This window comes from Cotesia glomerata, linkage group LG1 (assembly GCF_020080835.1).
Source record: "Cotesia glomerata isolate CgM1 linkage group LG1, MPM_Cglom_v2.3, whole genome shotgun sequence".
NCBI lineage: Eukaryota > Metazoa > Arthropoda > Insecta > Hymenoptera > Braconidae > Cotesia > Cotesia glomerata.
The window spans coordinates 3519407-3540270 of record NC_058158.1 but is presented as its reverse complement, the minus strand read 5'-3'; the positions used below and the strand labels follow the sequence as shown (position 1 = coordinate 3540270).

At 30.2% G+C, this 20864-nt stretch overlaps 1 protein-coding gene across 12 annotated transcripts in view; it reads right to left on the bottom strand.

Moving 5' to 3' along the window:
- Positions 1-1191: 1191 nt before the first annotated feature.
- LOC123275036 (protein bric-a-brac 1-like) overlaps positions 1192-20864 on the bottom strand; it is a 36044-nt gene continuing 16371 nt past the window's right edge. For 10 of the 12 annotated variants that reach the window (XM_044742921.1, XM_044742922.1, XM_044742918.1 and 7 more), the window contains exon 4: positions 1192-3330. In XM_044742921.1, the coding sequence (XP_044598856.1) occupies positions 2242-3330 (1089 nt within the window). In that variant the 3' untranslated portion in view covers positions 1192-2241. Of the gene's footprint in view, positions 3331-19455; positions 20147-20864 lie in introns of those variants that run through there. The other 2 variants (XM_044742928.1, XM_044742930.1) reach the window with 1 other exon arrangement.

Sequence of the window (20864 nt, the reverse complement as noted above, 5' to 3'; positions counted from 1 at the left end):
GTGATTTTATTTTATTTAGTTTTTGTTTTGACACATTTTTAAAATAATAATCATAATATTATATTTTACTATTATTTGTTTGTTTATTTCATTTATTTGTTATAAATATTATTTGTTTTTTTTTTTAATTAATAATAATGCTTAATTTATTAAACACTTTGGCACTTGAACAAAACGAGACGGACATAGCTGAGGTTATTATATTTAATTATATGTGGACTAGTTTTACTTTTAAAATTATCTTTATTAACACTTTTCTGCATGATTGTACATTACTTTCGTCTGATTACTTCAATGATTGTATTATACACAAGTGTCGATAAAAACTACACTCAAAACAAAAAAAATATTTTTTCTTTAAAAATACTTCGACTATTTCCTCTCGTTTTCAATTATTTATTATTTGTTATTCATTTAGTTGTCAATAAATATTTGTGCGTAATTGACAAAAATATATATGTAAATTACTGAATTAAATAATTGCAGTTTACTTATAATTATAATTACAATAAATTCATTAAAACGCAGTAATAAAATATAAATATTTTTATAATTAAAAATACAACAATTGAATATTGATGAATCGATTGCCTCACATCTACAACTAATTTATTTCCGGTGAATTTATAATTACAATGTATGGACAGAGTTAATGGACAAATTAAAGCCGTTTAAATGAGCTTGTACATACAGAAATTACACTTTTTATTTACACAAAATCATTTATTATTTTAAACGATTCGTTTCTCAGTTTTAAAACTTTTATTCTTTCGTTTTATTTCTTTTACGTGGCTTTAATCAAGAAAATTCTGTTATTCATTTTTTTCTCATCTAGTTATTTCATCATTTTGAATTACTCTTAATCAAATAAATTTTTTTTCATTGAAAAATAATCAAGAGCGATGGAAAATGAAAAATAATAATTGCTAGCCACGTTAAAGAATTTTTGAATTCAAAGGCACCGGCACGCTCTCTCTGGAAGGACGCGTCGGATCAATTAATTTAATTTTTTTATTATTATTTCGTTACATATTATATATTTTTAAAATCCTTATTATTATTTGGCTGTACCTTTATTTAAGTATTAACTCGTTTATTTTATTTATTTAAACCTATTCAACCCGAGCGTCCATCCGTTCCATGCACACGTCGTCGCATCTGTTGTTGGCCGCGACTTTTTTCATTTTTTTATAGGACCGCATACATTTTAAAAACGCATTGCTTCGCGTTTGAACGACCTCGTTATTAATGGAATTTGCGTGAGAAAATTATCGCTCACTATTATTGGCATTACGCATCAATAAGTTGTTATCTAAATAATAATATTATTTTATCATATCATATACTAGATTAATTTCTTTTATCATTTAGTTTAATTCATTATTCATTATTAAATATTAATTATTACAAATATACGTTATATATCACTCATAGTAATAACGAATAAAATTCGCAATGGAACGAAAAAACGAGAGACGGTTTATCATATAATTATTTATTAATATATTATTTTGTTAGCATTATTGAGAACTCGTATCCTTTCCCGCGCATTCTTTGGTATTTCAATCCTTATCACAAATTTTTTTCTCACTAGTCATATATACTTATTATCCCTCTAATATACTTGTCATACGCGTCTACATTTTCATTTTTTTTTCTTGTCTCTATTTCTTTACAACATACTAACTCGTCAATTAAATCATCAAACTTACTAAGTAATTTAATTAAATGTCCTTATAGAAAATTACTAGCGATCTTTATTTTCTTTAATAGCCCGTTTTCTTTGGTAATTGACACATCGTAGTGGGTCAGTGGCTGGATATTTAAGGATGGCATTAGAGTTTTCAAATATCATCTATACTCTTGCTTTGTTCTCTGACACTTGTTAAAAAATTAATTTTTGTTAATAAAATAGCACCATTGATTTATCAATTCCCAGTGCTGAAAACTTAAATTCATTAAAACCGTTGCTGCACTTCGTAAGATAAAACTTCAAAAATATAAGCATTTTCCAACACCAGGAATTAAAAAATTTATCGTAAAAAAACTAAATAAATATATATTTATTTATCTTCAAACATAATAATATTATTATGAAATTAAAAACTAAAAAACTATTGAGCACCAATATATGTGTATTGATAAACTTATGTGAGGAAGCTCATATAATATAAATATATATCTGTCTTTCCAACAAAAAAATTAAATTAAACTCGGTTACTTTCTAACAAAACAAAACGTCTAGCGTTGATGAATGTGCGTAGTAAGATGCTTGGATAGATAATCAGCCCGTGCAAAACATTTGCCGCACATTTCGCAATGATAAGGTCGTTCACCCGTATGTATACGCAGATGTCGCGTAAGATCGCTTTTACCCCCGAAAGCCCTGCCGCAAAAGAGACAAACAAAGGGTCGTTCACCCGTGTGTTTACGAACGTGTAGCTTTAAATTTTCTTTAGAGCGCACACACTTGCCGCAAAACGGACACGCGAACCGTCTTTCGCGTCTGTCTGAATCATGATTTCGTACAATTTCAGCGATAACTCGCTCGGTGGTTGACTCAAGCCGATCTCGGTCGTCGTCTTGGGACGTCTGGTGAACATTATTTTCATCGGAGGCGTCAACTTCGATTCCTCTTCCACGAGCGGTGATTGCGGTAGCAATTGAGGCTGTGTCTGCTGGGTCTTGTCCCTGGACACTCGCTGTTTCAGATGAGGCTTCTTCTTTAGCGCTAACACTGTCCCGATTGCTGTCTAAATTATCACGCGGCTCGTCGCGGTTGTCCATGGAACTCGCGACATCACTTCCCGTTTCGTGCTGAACTGGTTCCCCGGTACTCGATACCTGGTCGCTTCTCTCGGCCGCAGCAGTCGATGTTATTGAAGATATACTGCCTCGGTGGTGTTCCGGCACGCGCTGAAGTCGCTCCAGAGCGTGATTCAACCTGTGTTTCTTAAAAGATTTAAGATACCTGAATTGCATGCCGCAAACGTCGCACGTGAAAAGTTTGTCGGCGGGCAGTCGCGCTCGGTGGTTTTGCTCCCGGTGTTTCACGTACGCCGAACGGTAGCGGTAGCGTTGTCCACATTGCTCGCAGGTGAAGGGCTTGTCGTCATTTGGCTGGCCGGCGTGCTGAAGCAATGCGTGACGCTCGAGCAGCCAAGCTGATGGAAAAGTTGCCAGGCAAACTCCGCATCGACGGGCTAAAGAGGCTAGTCCTGCGGCAAATCCACCCGGCCCGTGGGGTAAAAGAGGACTCAGACTGCCACTGGAACTACGTTCCACCAATGCGCCCCAGCCACCTGCCTCCAGACCTAGGGCCAATGACATCTGCCAACAGGTGAATTTTAGAGGTCAATGTCTTTTATTTTAGTTTTTATATTGCTATCTTGTATAGTCTGATTTTTTTTGGGGTGAGGATTTATTAGAGTAGAATTTCGTGTGCAATGAGAGTGAGGAAAAAAAGGTCATGAGTCATGGGTATTAAGATTGATTAATTCTATGTACTAATACTCACCGAATTAGATTGCTGATTTATTTTCATTAGTTGTGATAAAGGTGAAAATGTTTTTAAATAAAATAGATTTTTTTTTACATATTTAAAAAAAAAATTCAGTAAATTTTTGAAGCGATAATTGTTATTTAAAAGTAATTTTAAAGTTGACAAGGTTCTAAAATAATAATAGTAATAATTGATAATGTTTGTAATGCGTAAAAAAAATAAGTAATAACATAAACAGTTTGCAGGTTTTATTTCACAAATTGATAATTTACAACTATGATATGCATTAATTCATCTAGTAAGAAATTAAAAACATAAATTATTATACATTCAATTAAAATATGTTATTTATTATTTTGCTCACAGATAATAATAATCATCATGATGGTTCAATGATTTTTGAGGACATAGTTTAGTAGGTCGGTGGATAAATATACAAAGTCTTTGCAGGATTTTAACTTTTATAAAATGATGAATTTAATCAAACAACTGCAATTAACCTTTCTGGTCCAACATCACTGGTACATATCAATATATAATAACAACTTGGTGTCTTATTTTATTTACCACTCGGCCTTTGCTAACTTTGTCCTCAATATCATAGACAAACATTGTTTATTTATTAAAATTAGATTGCGAGTGCGGTGTATGGGTGGCAAATAGTACTTTGGGACGAGTATTTGATGATTTACTTTTGTCTTATTCATTTCTCTCCCTTCTCGCTTGTTGTCTTTTCCCCTTGTTTTATTATTTTTTTTAATTATTGTTCTCTTGGAGCTACAAAACGTGAGTAATTTTGAATTGTCTACACCAATATATTTGATGTTTGTGAATTTATTCGTGAGTGCATGATCAATTTTAACAAATAAATTTAAATCGACGTCTATTCAAGCCAGAGTTGTAACAAAAATTATTACTTATTTGGTTAACTTTTTACTTTTCTCATAACCTTATTTTGAAGCATTTTCTTCTACATAAAATGTTATTAATAGATTTATTTTTATTTAAGATTTATTTAAAGTGCATAATACAAAAAACGGATATTTGTCAAACAGATATCGTTGTCTCCTCACTTTTCAAAACCTGACATTCAATAATTTTTTTTTATTCAAATTTTTTGTATCTTCGGAAGCATTGAATCAGGAACAAAAATGACTAATTTTTTACATTCGACTATTCAATAAAAAAAATAGCTAATATTAATTTTTTTTTTCAATTGTGTACAAATAAAATAGTTGTATTTTAAAAATTAAAAAGTGAACAAAGAACGATATCCATTTAATCTAAAATGACTCTATTATTCAAAAAATAAAAATAAATGATTATAATAGATTATTTTTATTTCATTTTGAGGATGACGTGCTTGGGTATTGTATCAACATGTTTATGATATTGTATAAGTAGATAAATAGCGAGGATATTGTCCCGACATATTAGTAGTATTATTATTGTTATTTTATTGTATTATTTATTGGATGAAAGAGTATAAACGGCATTTTATTATCTGAAACGCAAATCTAAAATATAATCTGGTTGGCACAAAACGAAATTAGTTATAAGGTAGGTTAATTGTTGTGCACGGGGGCGTCTAGCCGGCCCGTGATTATCGTCTGACGTATGAAAAATATTCCGTTGTTTAATAACATTTAAAAAAGTTATTGCATCTGGGTGTACCTATGTCGTATAGGTATACATATTTTCTTTTATTATTTTTTCAACTTCTTTTATTATAATATTGTACAAATATTTGTTGTAAGTCGGTACAAATGTTACTGTAGAAAAACATAACAATTTGTAGGTTTTCACATTTATATATCGGTACGGAAAAGCTTAACCTGTTAAATTTATTTTATTATAATTATTATTTTTATTATTATTATTATTATTTTTATATGATATAATTTATTTATTTAATTTTTTTTCTTCAGTAACTACGGTGTGAGCTTCGATTCTATAAGGGGCGCGGGTTGTTTTTTTAATTTAACTTTATTTATTATTACTTTTTATTTTTATAACTCGAACACACTAGTCGTCCCAACGCGTAAGCTTACTTTTCAAATAAACAAACCTACAAAAAATAAATATTTATCGAGTCCTCAGTTTTTATCGCAAGTAAACACAAATAAAAATAGTTTTTATTTATTATAAATCAATCAACAACCTTATATAAAACATTATTTTCGATTTAATTTAAAAATTAAAAATTTTCTAAATTTTAATTTCAGTAATGTATTTTTTTTTTAACAAATTGGTATTTTTCTATACGAAGGCAAAAAAATTTACTCTTTATAAAAAAATTTATTACAGTATCAGTATTCCCCCTTTTAAAAAGTTAATTCTATATTATTTAAAACTTCAAAGTCATATGTGACCACATTGTTAACCAATCTTAGCAAGCACTGAAAAAAAATTAACTTGATTCGAGATAAAAATTCTTTAACCAAGAAAATAATTTTGAAGAGGGTAATTGTCTTGAATCAAGACGAAAAATTCTTGAATCAAGTAAAATTTCCTTAAATTAAGAAAAATTATATTAGTTTAAGAATTTTTCTATTCAAATCAAGAAGATTAAATTCTTCAATATTATACACTTGATTCAAGAACATTTTTTTTCTGTGAGCCCACGATAAGTAAATAAAAAAAAAAAATAAACATTGTAGGAAAAGAAATTAATGATAAAATAAAAGTAAGTTAAAGTACCCCAGTAATTTGTTCCAGTTTAACCCGTCAGCACTCACGTGAACTTTTCGGTAATATTTACTCTCGTGATGAGAGATTTGCTCACGTTTAATCTGCATGCGGCCGGGCAGCTATACAGTTACGAAGATACACGAACTAGCCCGAACGTTACCGAAAGTAAATTTTTTTTTGTTACACCTATAATCTCGTGATGAGAAGAATGCTCACAATTTCCGACGCGCATGGGAAAAATATTTTTTTTATAAAACATATATAATATTAAAGCATTTCAAAAGTTCATAATTTGAAAATAGGTAAAATTACTCGAAGGTAGAAAAAATTTCATCTACCCTTTCCATTTGAAAAGAAAAAGTTTTCATTGTTTTAAATCGAGCGTGAGCAATAGTATTTTTCTTACCCAGGGCAGGAAAATAAGAAATGTCTCAGATTACATGTAATTGTTGACCGAGGCGAAGCCGAGATCGACAAACATGTGATCTGAGGCTTTCTTATTTCCTGCCCGTGGTGAGAATACTATTTTTCTCCTCGACGGAGGCGGAAAGCGGCATTTTCGTTTAGCGCAGCGGGCGGAAAATTGACGCTTTCCGCCCGGAGGGGAGAAAAATGCTTATAACGTGAGTGCTGACGGGTTAACCTTCTCGTCTTAACTGTTATACTGTAAAAAAAAAACCGGTGTGAGTCCATGCGGTGTACGGTGTTGAAAATTCCTGGTGTAAATATTTTTTTTCGGTGTTAAATCGGTGTTATAAATTTTCCGGTGTTGATAATATTTTAACTAACACAATTTTTATAATTAAATTTTTTATGTTTAATTATTAAAGATAAATAATCAAAAAAAGTTAATATTTAATTTGAAAAGTTTAAAATAATAAAATATTAAGTAGATAAAAATTTTTGATTAAAATAAATACACTGTAAAAAATTTCGATGTAAAAATGGACGCAGAACACTTAATACGGCCGTGTAGTGTTAAATAATGTTGTGAAATTCTCTCGGTGTAAATTTTCGATCCGTGTTACTTTAACACCGTTATTAAAGGACAATTTTAGGACATCATATAGATAATCGGAAATTCTAAAATAGTGGATTTTAGTAATTATTTAATAACTTTTAAGTATTTTTTTTTAAGTTTTTCGGAATACTTCTAAGATAATTTTAGAATCAATGCAATTTATTTGAAACAATTTAGTTGAAATTTTATCCTTAAATTTTATGTGGAACCTTTTTTTAAATAATCTTAAAACATTTTTTTAACTATTTGAGAACAAATGTTGAATACATTCAAGACATTTTTTGGATATTTTTGAGACAATTTTGGAATATTTTTTGGACAGTTTTAGAGTGTTTTTACAACAAATTTGAAACATTTTTAGAACAATTTTACGACAATTTTGAACGTTTTTTAAATGATTTTCATAGAGATAATTCATTTTTGCACAGCTGTAGATTTGTCATTTTTAAAACATCTATTATACTGTGAGAAACATCATGGTTACGATAAAAATAATTATTATATTGTCCTTAAACATTTAATATTGTAAATAGTATTTAACTTTTTGTATAACATTCATTAAATCAATTTCTGCGTAATTTTATAAATTGAAAATTCTTAAATAAATGTTACTTGTCTCATTTTGATAAATATTGAATATTAATTGTGTTTTATTACACTGGTTTAACACCGCAAAAGAGCACCACTACATCGGTGTTAATACACAGGTGTTACATAGCGGTGTTAAAATGAGTCCATTTTAACACCGCTTTTTTTACAGTGTATGTACGCGGGTACTCGTCTTAGTTTTATATTTCATAGGGTTATCCTCGTGGGCGTGTGACAAGAGGGATGATCGGATTATCCAGTAAGGGTTTATCCGTCCGATAAAACTGCATAGCACTTTTTTATTATTTCTCCTCGACCTAAGAAGAGCGTATTCGATAAGAGTGTACACTAATACCATAGAGTTGAGTTGAGTATAGTATTGTGTATGAGAAAATGATGAGGATGGCTCGGTCACGTGTTGCAGTAGTGCAGTGTAAGATAAAGTGCTGGGTTGAGGGTTGAGTATATATCGTACGTGGGTGGAGAAACGCTGAGTTGTCCATGTAATGGGCACATAAAAAGGGTCGGGTTCTCTTTACTCGTGAAGCGTTTTAAGCCGTTGTGCAACCCTCATCCGGATATGCCACGCGCTACGTCACCCGGTGACCCGATCCACAAACACGAGGAACGCACAACTAGGGTAGTAGTAGCTTACGACAGTGGTCGACCCTCTGGTGGTGGGAGAAACCCGTAGGCGTGTGCGAAGGAAAGGAACCATAGGCGTAGGTTTTATCTTCCGTTGTTCTACTGCTGGTTTTATGTCTGCACCGGGTGCTTTACTTAACTCGTGCTGTACTGCGCTTGGCTTATGTCATATCAGTAGACCAGATACAGAGGATAGACCAGAACAGAAAACAGAACTAAATAAAAATAAAGGGGTATAGTTACGCGGGTGAGGGGAACGGATCGATGCTCGGGGGGATGATGAGCTATAGCATCGCGGAGACTACAAATATTTTTCTACGCACAACTTATCGACCCGGGGGTTGTTACAAAAAAAAATTGTTTAGAGCTGCATCTACTCGAGACATACCGTCTTGAAATATTCATGGCTTCAGATTTATACCGGAGCCTTTTAAATTGCAGCCTATTATTTTATTTTTATTCTTTTTTTGTCGAGATATGATGAAGTCTATAAGGGGTAGTAGTTTTAAGATAATAGAGATACTATTATTTATAAAATACATAGTTACTGCCGAGTCGGGTTCGTGAATTTAAGTGGATCGAGTACGCCAGTAGGTAGACTAGTAGAATAAAATTAATAGAGAATAGCCGCGACAGTAGAAATAGTTATAAAGAAGAAAGAGTTGTAAGTAGATAAAGACCAGTGTCATATTACATCAGACACGGAAAGGTCAAGTAGTTACGGACGTTATTCGTCCGGGCATAAGTAGATGAATAGCATTTTAATCAGACACGGAAAGAAATCTAATTGTGGATGATAATTTAATAAATGTTTTTGATGAGACAGATAAAGATAAAGATGCGGACTTAAGTAACAATCGTGTACTAAATAATAGAGAGTAAATGTGAAGATACCTGGTAAATAATAAGTATTGGAGTAAGTGTAAGTGTAAGTGAGTAGTAGAGAAGGTGTAGAGTAGGCTATAGGCATAGGCGTAGGCAATGTGGTAGGCGCGTAGGCGGTACTATAACCCCCAAGATGCGCAGGTAGGCGTGTCTTAGGGCGGTGCCAGGTGAATACACCCCTGACCTTACCGCGTGTCGCCGAATTGATATCAGTACGTCGTTAGGTCAGCCACAGCCTTATGACGCACATGTGTAAGTGCCCCCCGGGTGCAAGTAGAAGTCTGATGCTCTCGTGTGTGGGAAAAGTGACAGGGCCGTTACGATGTCTACTTATTTGTTTATTTATACGGGTTTTAGTTTTGTTGGAGAATAGAGTTTTTTAGTGACATCGGTATGGACGCGTGCCGATATTACGTGCTAACTTATTTCCGATGGTAACAAATTCATGGCCCGGTTTACCGCATTGGAGGTGGATATAGTATGCATGTAATGCATATATTTTTTAGAGTGAGGGGAGGTGGTGTAGGTGGAAGTTGGTAGCGTTAGTGGGGCGTCGCGACGTGGGGTGGCTTGTCCTTGGTGGGAGAAACGTGCTGCAGCATCAGATAACACCCTACAAGTCACTACTACTTTACAAATTCACTTCACGTTTAATTTGGGTGTTTATTTTTTTTTTTTTTTTTTCAATAGGGTTTTTTGTAGATTATCGGAAAATTTAGACACAAAAGCTCTAATTAATCATTTTTAGTAATAAAATTTTTTGGGTTTACTTCACGACATCAACTGAGTGGTAATGTGAGACTCGTTACTTTTTTAAAATTGTTTATTTTTCTGAAAAAAATGGGACATTGTCCGGGTGGTTTTTATTATTCTAATATCAAACTTTGATAACGGTAGAAAAGCGTATAATGATAATGATAACTAGCTGAAAATTACTCCAGCGTTTTTGCTCTTTTTTTTTTACTTTTTTTTTTTATTTTATATTTGCGAGGCATTTGTGGCTAGAATGACATCCGCGCTTTTTTGTTTTTATCACTTCGCGGTACGACTGGATGTTTTTTTTTCTTTTTCTTTTTTTTTTTTTTTTTTTTTTTTTCATCAATAAGGCGGTGAGCGATTTTTTACTCAAAATATTATGTATTTTTTAAATTCTCTCGTTTATTTATTGTGCGTTTAATTATCTATACTCAACAAACTTTTATAACAATAATAATTTAAAAAGTACCAAGTTAGGAGAAGCCAATTGAGTAATACCAACTTTTGTCTAGCTGTGAACAAACGTTAAAAGATAGATTCGAATCGCGAGTAGTTAGTTATCAAGTGATGATTTAATGCCATGAGTGTACGGATTGACAGTTTTTTTTTTTTTTTCTTAATTATTTCAATCCGGTTTTAGTTTTTTAAATTGGTATAAAACGCGCGGAGCTTTTATCTCAGAATAAATAATACATCTTATCGTGCCCAATGTACAAACAATATTCTAGCTAAATATTTATCAACGTTAATCATTTTTTTTATTTTTCTTTTCTTTGTTTTCATTGCACTATTCCTGCCTAATGTTTTATTTTATTTTATTTTTTTCTTTAATTATCATAATAATTATTTAATTACACTTAGATCATTATATCAATAATTATAAGTTACGTGTCATCTGTGATAATATTATACCTACGCCATATTTTATAGATTTTTTTTTCACAATAATAAATTCTCATAGCTTAAATACTCATATAGGTAATTGTGGTGAGATTGACTCCTATTCACATATTCAACTATATTAATATGCTGGTGTATATTAATATTTTATATATAATAATGATAATAATAATAATAAAAATCGCAATAATTATAATTTTTTATCACTATTCCATTACTTTATAAGTAATAATTTATAGAACTATATATTTTATATGGTAATAAAAATAATTAAAAATAAAAACGAAAAAGTAAAATAATAATAATTCCTATGTGTTTTTTCTTAAAGTATTTACAGTGTTCGATTACTCTATCACTCGTATAGTACATCGGTTTCATTAATTTAATTATTAATTATTTATATATAATAATTATTATATTTATCATACTGTGTTTAAGTACTAGACTATTAAAATACTAGTATAAATATCTCTTGACATATAATACATATATATAAATATATAAATATATAAATATATATGTATATATATGTATATATTTATATATTTATATATTTATATATATTTATATTTTTTTCTGTATTAATTTATTTATATATAAATGTAAAGTTTAGGATATAAAAAATAAAAACGGAGAGCTAGAAATAAACAATAAATTGCTTTAAAACGATATTACAGTTGGTTTGATTTCGAGCTTTCCATTTTCATTTTTTATTTAATTTTAAATTTACTCTTCAATTTTAAATCTTTATTTTTATTGCTATTGGATTCATTGCATGGTAGGTTCTCTTGCGTAAACTGATATTTTACCTACATATTTTATTAATTTTTTTATATCTGCCCTGCAATCCAGTGAAATTGAAGGGAACGTTCAATGATCAATTGTTTTAAATAATTATTTAGTATAGCGATTAACTGTCACTGATTTTATAATGTTTAAAAATAATTTTTTGGTACATTTAAAAAATTTAATATTGATGACTGATTATTAATATTGTTATAAAAAAATAGATTAAACATTTTTTTTATTTTTATTTTATTTCTTTATTTATTTACAGTCGAGTCTCGTTATGAGTCCTATTGGTGTTTCTCTAATATTAACACGAGTCTGATTAAAAAAAAAGAAAGTAAATAGGACTCATAACGAGACTCGACTATTTTATTTCATTTTTTTTTGTTTTTCAAATTTTTCCCTTCAACAAGCAGTCGATTGCACGTGATCAACATCATTTAGACGTCTATTACCAATGCATATAATTTATATTTGTTTACACATATGACAACTATTTTTTTTATCACTTATAATTTTTTATTCATATATTCCAACAAATAAAATCAATACTCAGTTGATAATAGTAATAATAATGATGATAATAATAATAATAATAATAATAATAATAATAATAATAATAATAGTATACGTATATGTGTGTTAACAAATGCACAGACATAAATTTGTCGACGATTAAAGCCGCATAAAATAATTAGCTGCTCGGTATAGCCTTAGTTAAATTACGTACCAAGGCATAGCGTTGAAAACACAAGTAAAGTCAAAGACAAAAATGAAAAAAACGATGCGCACGTTCGTAAGCCTGAAGGCTCATCGTAGTTTTAGTTATAGTCGTATGAATACGTTCGTCATTGTCCACAAGTATTTTAGAAGTACGCGCCTTGTCTAGCTTAAGAGACGTTCCGTTTCGCTACATAATTACCCGCAGTTGTGACGGGTTGACTTATATACTTGTATTATTAGTGAGAGCTTGTTTTCTATCGTCTTATTTTATGTAAGATCATGCCAGACTAAATAAATTTCGCTATTTATTTCCGAACGTGCTTGAATTTTTTTGAATTAAATGCTTCAATGGTTTGTCTTTTTAATTATTAACGAATTAAATTAAATAAAATTAGTTACCGATAAAAACTGAATATTTCATCCGCAAAATACTATCATTGAAATAATAATAAACTATGCCATTTATTGTTTTATTTTCCTTATTAATTACTAATTATTATTAATAATCTATTTAGATGTTTACGTTTACTTAATTTTATGGTCAGTCGAGTGCGCCAGCTACCTACGAAACTCGGTGCACGATCTCGTGGGAACTCGCGGTCATGGGGGGGTTCGGCGGAAATTTAATTTTTATTTGTTTATTTGTCCCTTTTTATTATGTCCATTTTTACGCTCATCAGTTTGCACGTGTAGGGCTTTTTCCGCTCGTGCATGGAAAACTCATTCGCTCTTTGCTCAACGAGACGCTGAATTATTTCAACATTTTTTTCCATCCCAATTAATTTTTTTTAAAACTTTTGGCGTTAAAAACTTTCGTAATTTATTTTAAATTATTTAACTGCTGTAAACAATTTTTACAGTTTGATACTTGTTTTTTTTTCTTGTGAATTTAACTGCGCATAATAAATAAGTTAATTATCAACTTAATTAACAGTTAGATTTATCTTTTTGTTAGACAAAGAAATTAGTAAATAAATAAACAAATGTTAGTTGAATTATTTTTAAAGGAATGATTATGATATAATTTGAAATCTAAAATAATTTGAATAATTTTGTACACGATTGTTATTTAACTCGGCTTAGTTTTGTTAAAAATTAATTTAATTATAAACTATGTCAGATAGACAAAGTCGTGTTAGTTACGCAATTAGTTTACTTGAAGTGATAAACAGTTGAGACCACAGGATTACGACAAACGAGGTAGCGCAATCAGCGAAAAGAGAATTGGTTCACTAAAGTACAGGAGGGAGTTGAAGGAGAGTATTAGATTTGACAAGCACTTCTTGAATACTCGACTATATACTTGCTTCTACTCTGTATTTATCTATACATATATACGCATGATAGAGACCAAGATACATATTTATATATTTAAATCGATACCTTTTACAGTTTATCATGATGCACAGTGGTATATAAACTTTATACCAAGTTGAGTGGTTAATCGTCGGATAAATACCAAGAAATTTTCTTTTCAAATTGTTTGCAAAAATTTTAAGTACAAGATAACAAGAAATCAACTCTGAAGGAATTTATTTAAAATAAATAAATAAAGGAAAAAAAATATCTGAAATGATAAAAAATAAAAATAAACAATAAATAAGGTTTGTTAAATAAGTATTTGTATTTCAATTAATTAGTCAATAATAATAATAATAATTAAAATAATATAATAATGTCTGTAATTAATAGTACGAATAACTATATGATAAATTAAGTTCTACGATTATAATTTTAATTAAACAAGATTATGATAAAATTTGTATTTTATCAATATTTATATATATTTATTTATTTATAACGAAGTGAAACAAAGCACCGTCATCACATCAAGGTCACTTATATTGCAAGTTAAGGAACTTTAGTTCGAAAATATATATTATTATTACTATATTAAGGTAATTTTTTTTACTGAAAAAAATTCATTTATAAAAAACTGGTTTTTGTGTTGAAATTAAAAAAAAAAAAAAATTACCCTTACATAAATCTGGTTATATATTTATAATTACTATACAAATATAATGCACATTCGGTTAAATGTTCAGCGTTGAAATTTTGAGAAAAAAAAAACTAAAATAAATAAGACACTGATTTGAAATTAATAATTGAATAATTTAACCGATAGGTATGCGAGCTGCAAGTATACTTTAATACTGTAACACTGACGGGACTATGCAATATTATTTATTTAATCGTATCTATACTTATTGTTATTTATTTCACGAATACTCGATGGTCCCAAACTGTTGAAATCACGTTAATTATTATTTTCTCGGATAAAAAATTTATCAATCAATTTTTAAATTATTCTATAAAATCCCAGTCGTATAATTCTTATAAGCATGAATATATATGTTTTATGGTAAATATTCATTGCCCTATCGTACATTATACACTATACTACTAATTATTAAAGACAACAATCAAGATAAAAAATACTGTTCACTACGAGATGTAGTTGAGAAATTTTTTTACATTCAATTTCTCAACCACCCACAAATTCAACGACTATAAAAAGATGATATTTATATATATTTAATATATTTATTTGTCTATTTAATATATATATTTATATATTCGTAAATAAAATTGAATAGAGCCAGTTAAGCCACTCGGGTGCTTTATATATGGATTTTAAAAATAAATTCAAAATATGCTCCTGTATTTACAAAGTTCGGTCACTTAAAGAAGATTATATATTGTATATAAGTCTAAGTAGCGTAGCCTATTTTTAATTAATTCTATCTACAAAAAAATATTTATTCATTCGCTTATTAATTCAATCGTTAATAATTGATAATAATATTTATAAGGGCAAGTTGTACATTCATGTTTAGATTACAATGTAATTAATAACGAAAAATTGAGACAAGGAGATAAAAGATTAACTATAGTTAATTAATAAAAAAAAAACCACGTAGAACAATGACATTTAAATGCAAAACGTCAAAGACGTGCTGGTTTCAAGTTCAATTAAAACTTTCCTAATCGATTGTACTCTACGTCAGAGGTGCATATTGTAGCGCCTAAGCTCAGCTTTTTATATAGTTGCACTTTTTACCCGGATAATATCGCAGCAAAAATAAAAATGATAATTTTTATTTTATCTATTGAAAAAAGTCCGGCTGAGAAGTTTTAAATAAATAATTAAATAGCTCGTTAGTTAATTAACTAGTTTAAAAAAATTATAAGTGTATATACGTCTGTACGGAATGTATTTTTTAACTATGGCAATAGTTTTTAAAAACTGAAAATTACTAATTTATTATTTAGAGATAGCATGTACAAGAGACGTGAGAAGTTTGAAAGTTAAATTATTCAAGTATTGCATCGTGCATTATTCTTTTGTTACTAGTTTTTAACACTCGGCTGCGGGAGAAGCATGTAATGAGTGTTTAAGTAAATTAAAGTAATTAATACTTCTGGCAATAATGTCCTTCCCAGGTGAAACAATATTGTTTATACAACTTGTCGTTGTCAAAAATTTATTAAAAATAATAACTTATAAATTTTGAATTTTTTTAATGAATTGGATTCGAATTTTTTTACTTTAAACAATATTGCTAAACCTGTGGAATCGCGAACTATCGTTGTTTAATAAAGAATTTTTTTTTTTACATAAAAGTTCATCTACGTTACTGTCTATTTCGTACGTATACAAGTGCTCGCGCAAGCAAAAGTTCAATTTTAAAAAGAATATATACTTATACATATAATTATATTAATATATATTTAGTATACTTGATTTATAAGAATTAAATAAAATAAATAATATTGATTCATGTTTTACTATTAATTTAAGAAATTCGATTTATAAAAATTCACAGCGATTGGAATGTATTTTGATATTAAAAAAAAAAATAATTTTTTAAATATTTGAACCTCTGTTACTCGCCCTGAAAATTCATTTATTGTTTAATAATTTGAAGTGAAAATTCAATTTCATCATCCCTACAAAATATATGACAGAATAAATTATTTTTCACGAAATTCACTGACAAAATAAATGAAAAATGTAAAACTCTTGATATTTTTAAACCATTTAAATATAAAATTTAAATTAAAAAAGCTAATATTGTTCATTGAAATCAAATAAATTCTGTAATGATTTTTATTGCGAGTTTCAGCGTCATGGAATTGAAAATATTAAAAGCTTTGAAAAAAAAAAAAAAACAAATTATTTACACTTCAAGTTTGTAAAAAAAAATTTAAGTTAGAAGGTAGGGAGTTAACCGAGTGGATTTTATACCAATGTGTACTCAAAGTAAATTTAATTACATCAAAGCAAGTTAATACGATGTGATAACTAAAAAATTTTTGCTAATAAATTTAGTCGTATACTTTGATAATAAAATTTAAATATATAAAAAATCGATCATCATCAGTCTCATCAAGAATGGAAATTGTCTTAATAATATAACAACTTTAATTGATTTTGAATTTTGTGTAACAAATTAACAACGGAACTCAAAAGAAAACTTTTAATTTTTCTAATCTTACAATCTAGTAGCACAATTATTAACAAACGATTTTAAAATACTGTCTCACAGATCACTCAAAAATTAATAGTAATTATTTGAACGCGTAAATTATATTTAAAATTTATGCATCATAATCATTCCTTTAAATTTTCATGAGTCTCGGCTTTTCTCTTATTAAATATATATTTCTCTAAACGTATACATTTAACGATTTAAGTAATAATAAATGAATATAAGAAGTGAGTTTTAATAGCAGAGGATCAATATCACCGAGTGCGATCTATGTAGTATATCTACTTTAATACAATATGTATATGATAACCTAGCTAATTTAATATTTTCTTCACGTATTGTTGTGGTATACAAGACAACAAAGTAAGACTAAAAAGAGAAATGTTAATAGATCACCGTAGTTTAGTTATTATTGCACTGTCTTAATGGCTACCGTATCGACAGGAAACCGTCGATTTGGTCTCTACAACGTACTCTATTTCTACAAACATATTGAATATATATATATTTATAGATCTATGCTTGGGTTAAATAAGTAATCAGAGTTTGTTATATTTTTCCTGTTCTCTTTTTAGTCTTTGCTTTTTCGAGCTATATCGGGATTTATAAGTATAGTCCGTTATAATTTACCGATTTAATTATTAACATGCTTCGTCGGCTGAAAAATCTTTTTTTGTAACTTTTTTTTAAATTATTGATTAAAGCGGTTAAAAATTCATTGAGTTATAAAAATAATTATCAAGTTAAATTTATTTTTAAATCAAACTTATATCTGAATAATTTTATTTCATCGTACCAATGAAAATAATAGTAATAATATCTTCGGTATAATGAATGGTCAATTTATCTTTGACAAAATTAAATTCAGTTAGCCAGAATAAATTTGGTTTGCCGGAAAAACGTATTTGCTTTAAAAAAAAAAATAACGTAGTCGATAAAAATTTTAATCTTCAACTGACGAACTGTTAAAATATAATCTAAACATTTAATTAATAAAAGAAAAAAAAATTACGAATTTTAAAAGCCACTATGCCAGCGCACTCTTATTAAAAACTTCCTAAAGTGTAATAGCAGCCCGACAGTTACGTACATCTTACTTATTACAGTAGCATGCTTGTAATCAATCAATCAATCGATCAATCATAAAATATATTGATGATGATGCTGTTGAATATATATAATAGCTCGTTATGTTTCACAATACCTTGAATGTCGTTTCCATCAGCAGCGATCACGGTTTACGTCTATTCAGTAACGAACACCCCCAATCCCTTAGTGTTCCCGAATAATAATAAATTACGTCGTACGCGCGAAAATTACCCACCCCTAATCCCCTTTCTCATCAACTGTATAAAATATTCTCAATCGAATCAACAACAGTCATCGTACATCTTGTACAATGTTATTAGTACACTATTACAATTAATAATTTTAATAATAATAATAATAATAATAATATTAATAATAAAAATAATAATAATATAATAATAATAATAATAAACATAAAAATAAAATTAATAATAATAATTAGTTTAATATATATCATTAATCATTATTAACCAATATACTATATTCACAGCATTTTATCAAAATCTCTTAAAAGCACCAACCGTGGCGGCTCAATTACTCTTCTTTCTCTCACCTAATTTTTCACTATAATTATTATTAAAACTTAAAATTTTTTAAAATTTATCCTATTGATTCTCACAATTAACTTCCAAGAACTCCGTCTGATTATTCTACACTACATATTTATATCAATTCTCGTCTTCGCGTGTTATCCTCCTAATATTTTATTTTAATAATTTATACCGACGTAGTAATCATCATGATAATAATAGTAATTAATTACTTAATCAATTAATAATGATAATAATAATAACATAACATTCATTGATGATAATATGTTGTAATTAAGCTAAACGTTTTTTTTTTTTGTCTTAAAGCACTGATTAAACGAGGGAGCTGATATTTATAGTGTCCCTCCCTCTGAACACGCGTTTATAAACCACGCAAATCCTAATCAAAATCACAGGACTAACTAGAAATACCTTCGGCACTGCCATCACATGTTGCAATTAAACACAACACAAGAACGATAACGTCTCCGTCGTCGCGAGCTGGACGCCAAGATCAGGAGGGGGTCAATTCATATTTATAATAATAATAACAATAAAAAAAATGTAGTAGAGTTATCAAAAAAATGATAGATTGAACCTACGTGGGTGCGCGAACACAAAGGGATTGAGATCTTTGGTCGAGGCTCCGAACAAAAGGATTCATTGTCAATGAGGAGGGCGGAGATGGGGAGGAGGAGAGTGACGGATAGTAAGCACGTCGATAATATCGACACTTGGCGTCCATCTCGTTGATGTGCGTAGTTGGTTGTCTCTTACTGATGAAGCTGGTGCCGTGATTGGCTCGGCCGAAGTGAGCGGATGAGCATGGTACTGTTGCTGTTGTTTTAGTTGTCGAAATTGAAATAGAAGTTGAAGTTGAATTGACGGTGTCAATTGTGGTAGTGATGATGATTGGCGATTTTTGACGATGGCGACGAACTCAGTGATGTGGCGGCGGCGGGGGCTGGGGTGCCTCCTCTTCCGTAGGATCAACGGGACTCGGAGACAGGAACTTACGGACGTACTTCGGATAGTGGGTCTTTTCGTGGGCTTTCAATATCGTCGACCTGGAGAATGTTTTTCCGCAGAGCGTGCACCTGAACGGGCGTTCCCCGGTGTGGACTCGACAGTGGTCCTTCATGTGATGCCTGAGCTTGAAGGCCTTACCGCAGAACTCGCACTTGAAGGGTCGATCGCCCGTGTGCGCCGGTAGGTGGGCTATCAGCGAGCCAACGTCGGGGAAGGACTTGCCGCAGAACTTGCATAGCACGACGCCCGACGTTGGATCCGAATGGGCGGCGAGCTCTAGGTCCATCGGTTCCACCGGACCACCAGAGGGAAAGTGAGCCTCTGGAGGCAGGTGGATGCCCGGTTCGAGGCCCAGCTGAGCCTGCAGCTGCAGGTGTGCCTGCTCGCGGTACTTGAGCGACTCAAGGCTGTGCGATAGGATGTGCCGTGTCAGCTTGCTCTGGTGGAGGAAGGAGGCACCGCAGTACATGCACGCAAACACCCGCTCATCCACACCCATCAACTCCTGCAACCAAACAAACAAGAACATCAACTTCTTGCTTCCGGCTAACCTTTCTCTTACTCTCTCGTTCACTCTTTCTCTCGTTCTCAAATACAAAAGCTCTCGTAATAGATAATAATTAAATAAGAGCTCTTTTTTTCTTTCTTTCTTTCTCTCTTTCTTACTTTTACTTTTTTCATTTTTTTTTTTTTTATCTAGTTTAAATACCTAACTAATTTTCTATTGATTTTTTTTTGAGACTCTAAAGATGTTTACTTTGATGTAAGAAAAAAATTAAGAAAAATAAATTCAACAATTAATTATTAATTAAGTTATTCAAGTATTTATTAAAATTATAATAGCAGTAGACCTTTTGATAACAAAGACCTTACAGGTCACAGCAAGACTGTTTCAAGAAAATAAAAAATATAAAATAAAAAACAAATAATTAAGGTCAGGGATTCTGCAGGCGTTACGCGCTACACATCACCAGCACTCTTAGTCATTGCATTATGTCGTGCTGTGGTTTTTGTAAGCTCTGATTGAGCGCTAGGAATACTGCATACGGGATGTGGGCGAGTGTCGCGTGCAGAATCACTTGTCACTCTCTCACTCTCTTTCATTCTTTTTTTTTATTTTTATTTATTACTTTTTTCTAATTATCAATCTACTCTACGTATTTTTTTTTGTTTTATTCTTAATTATTGGCAAGTGTTCAAGCGCGGTATAACGAGAAGCGGAG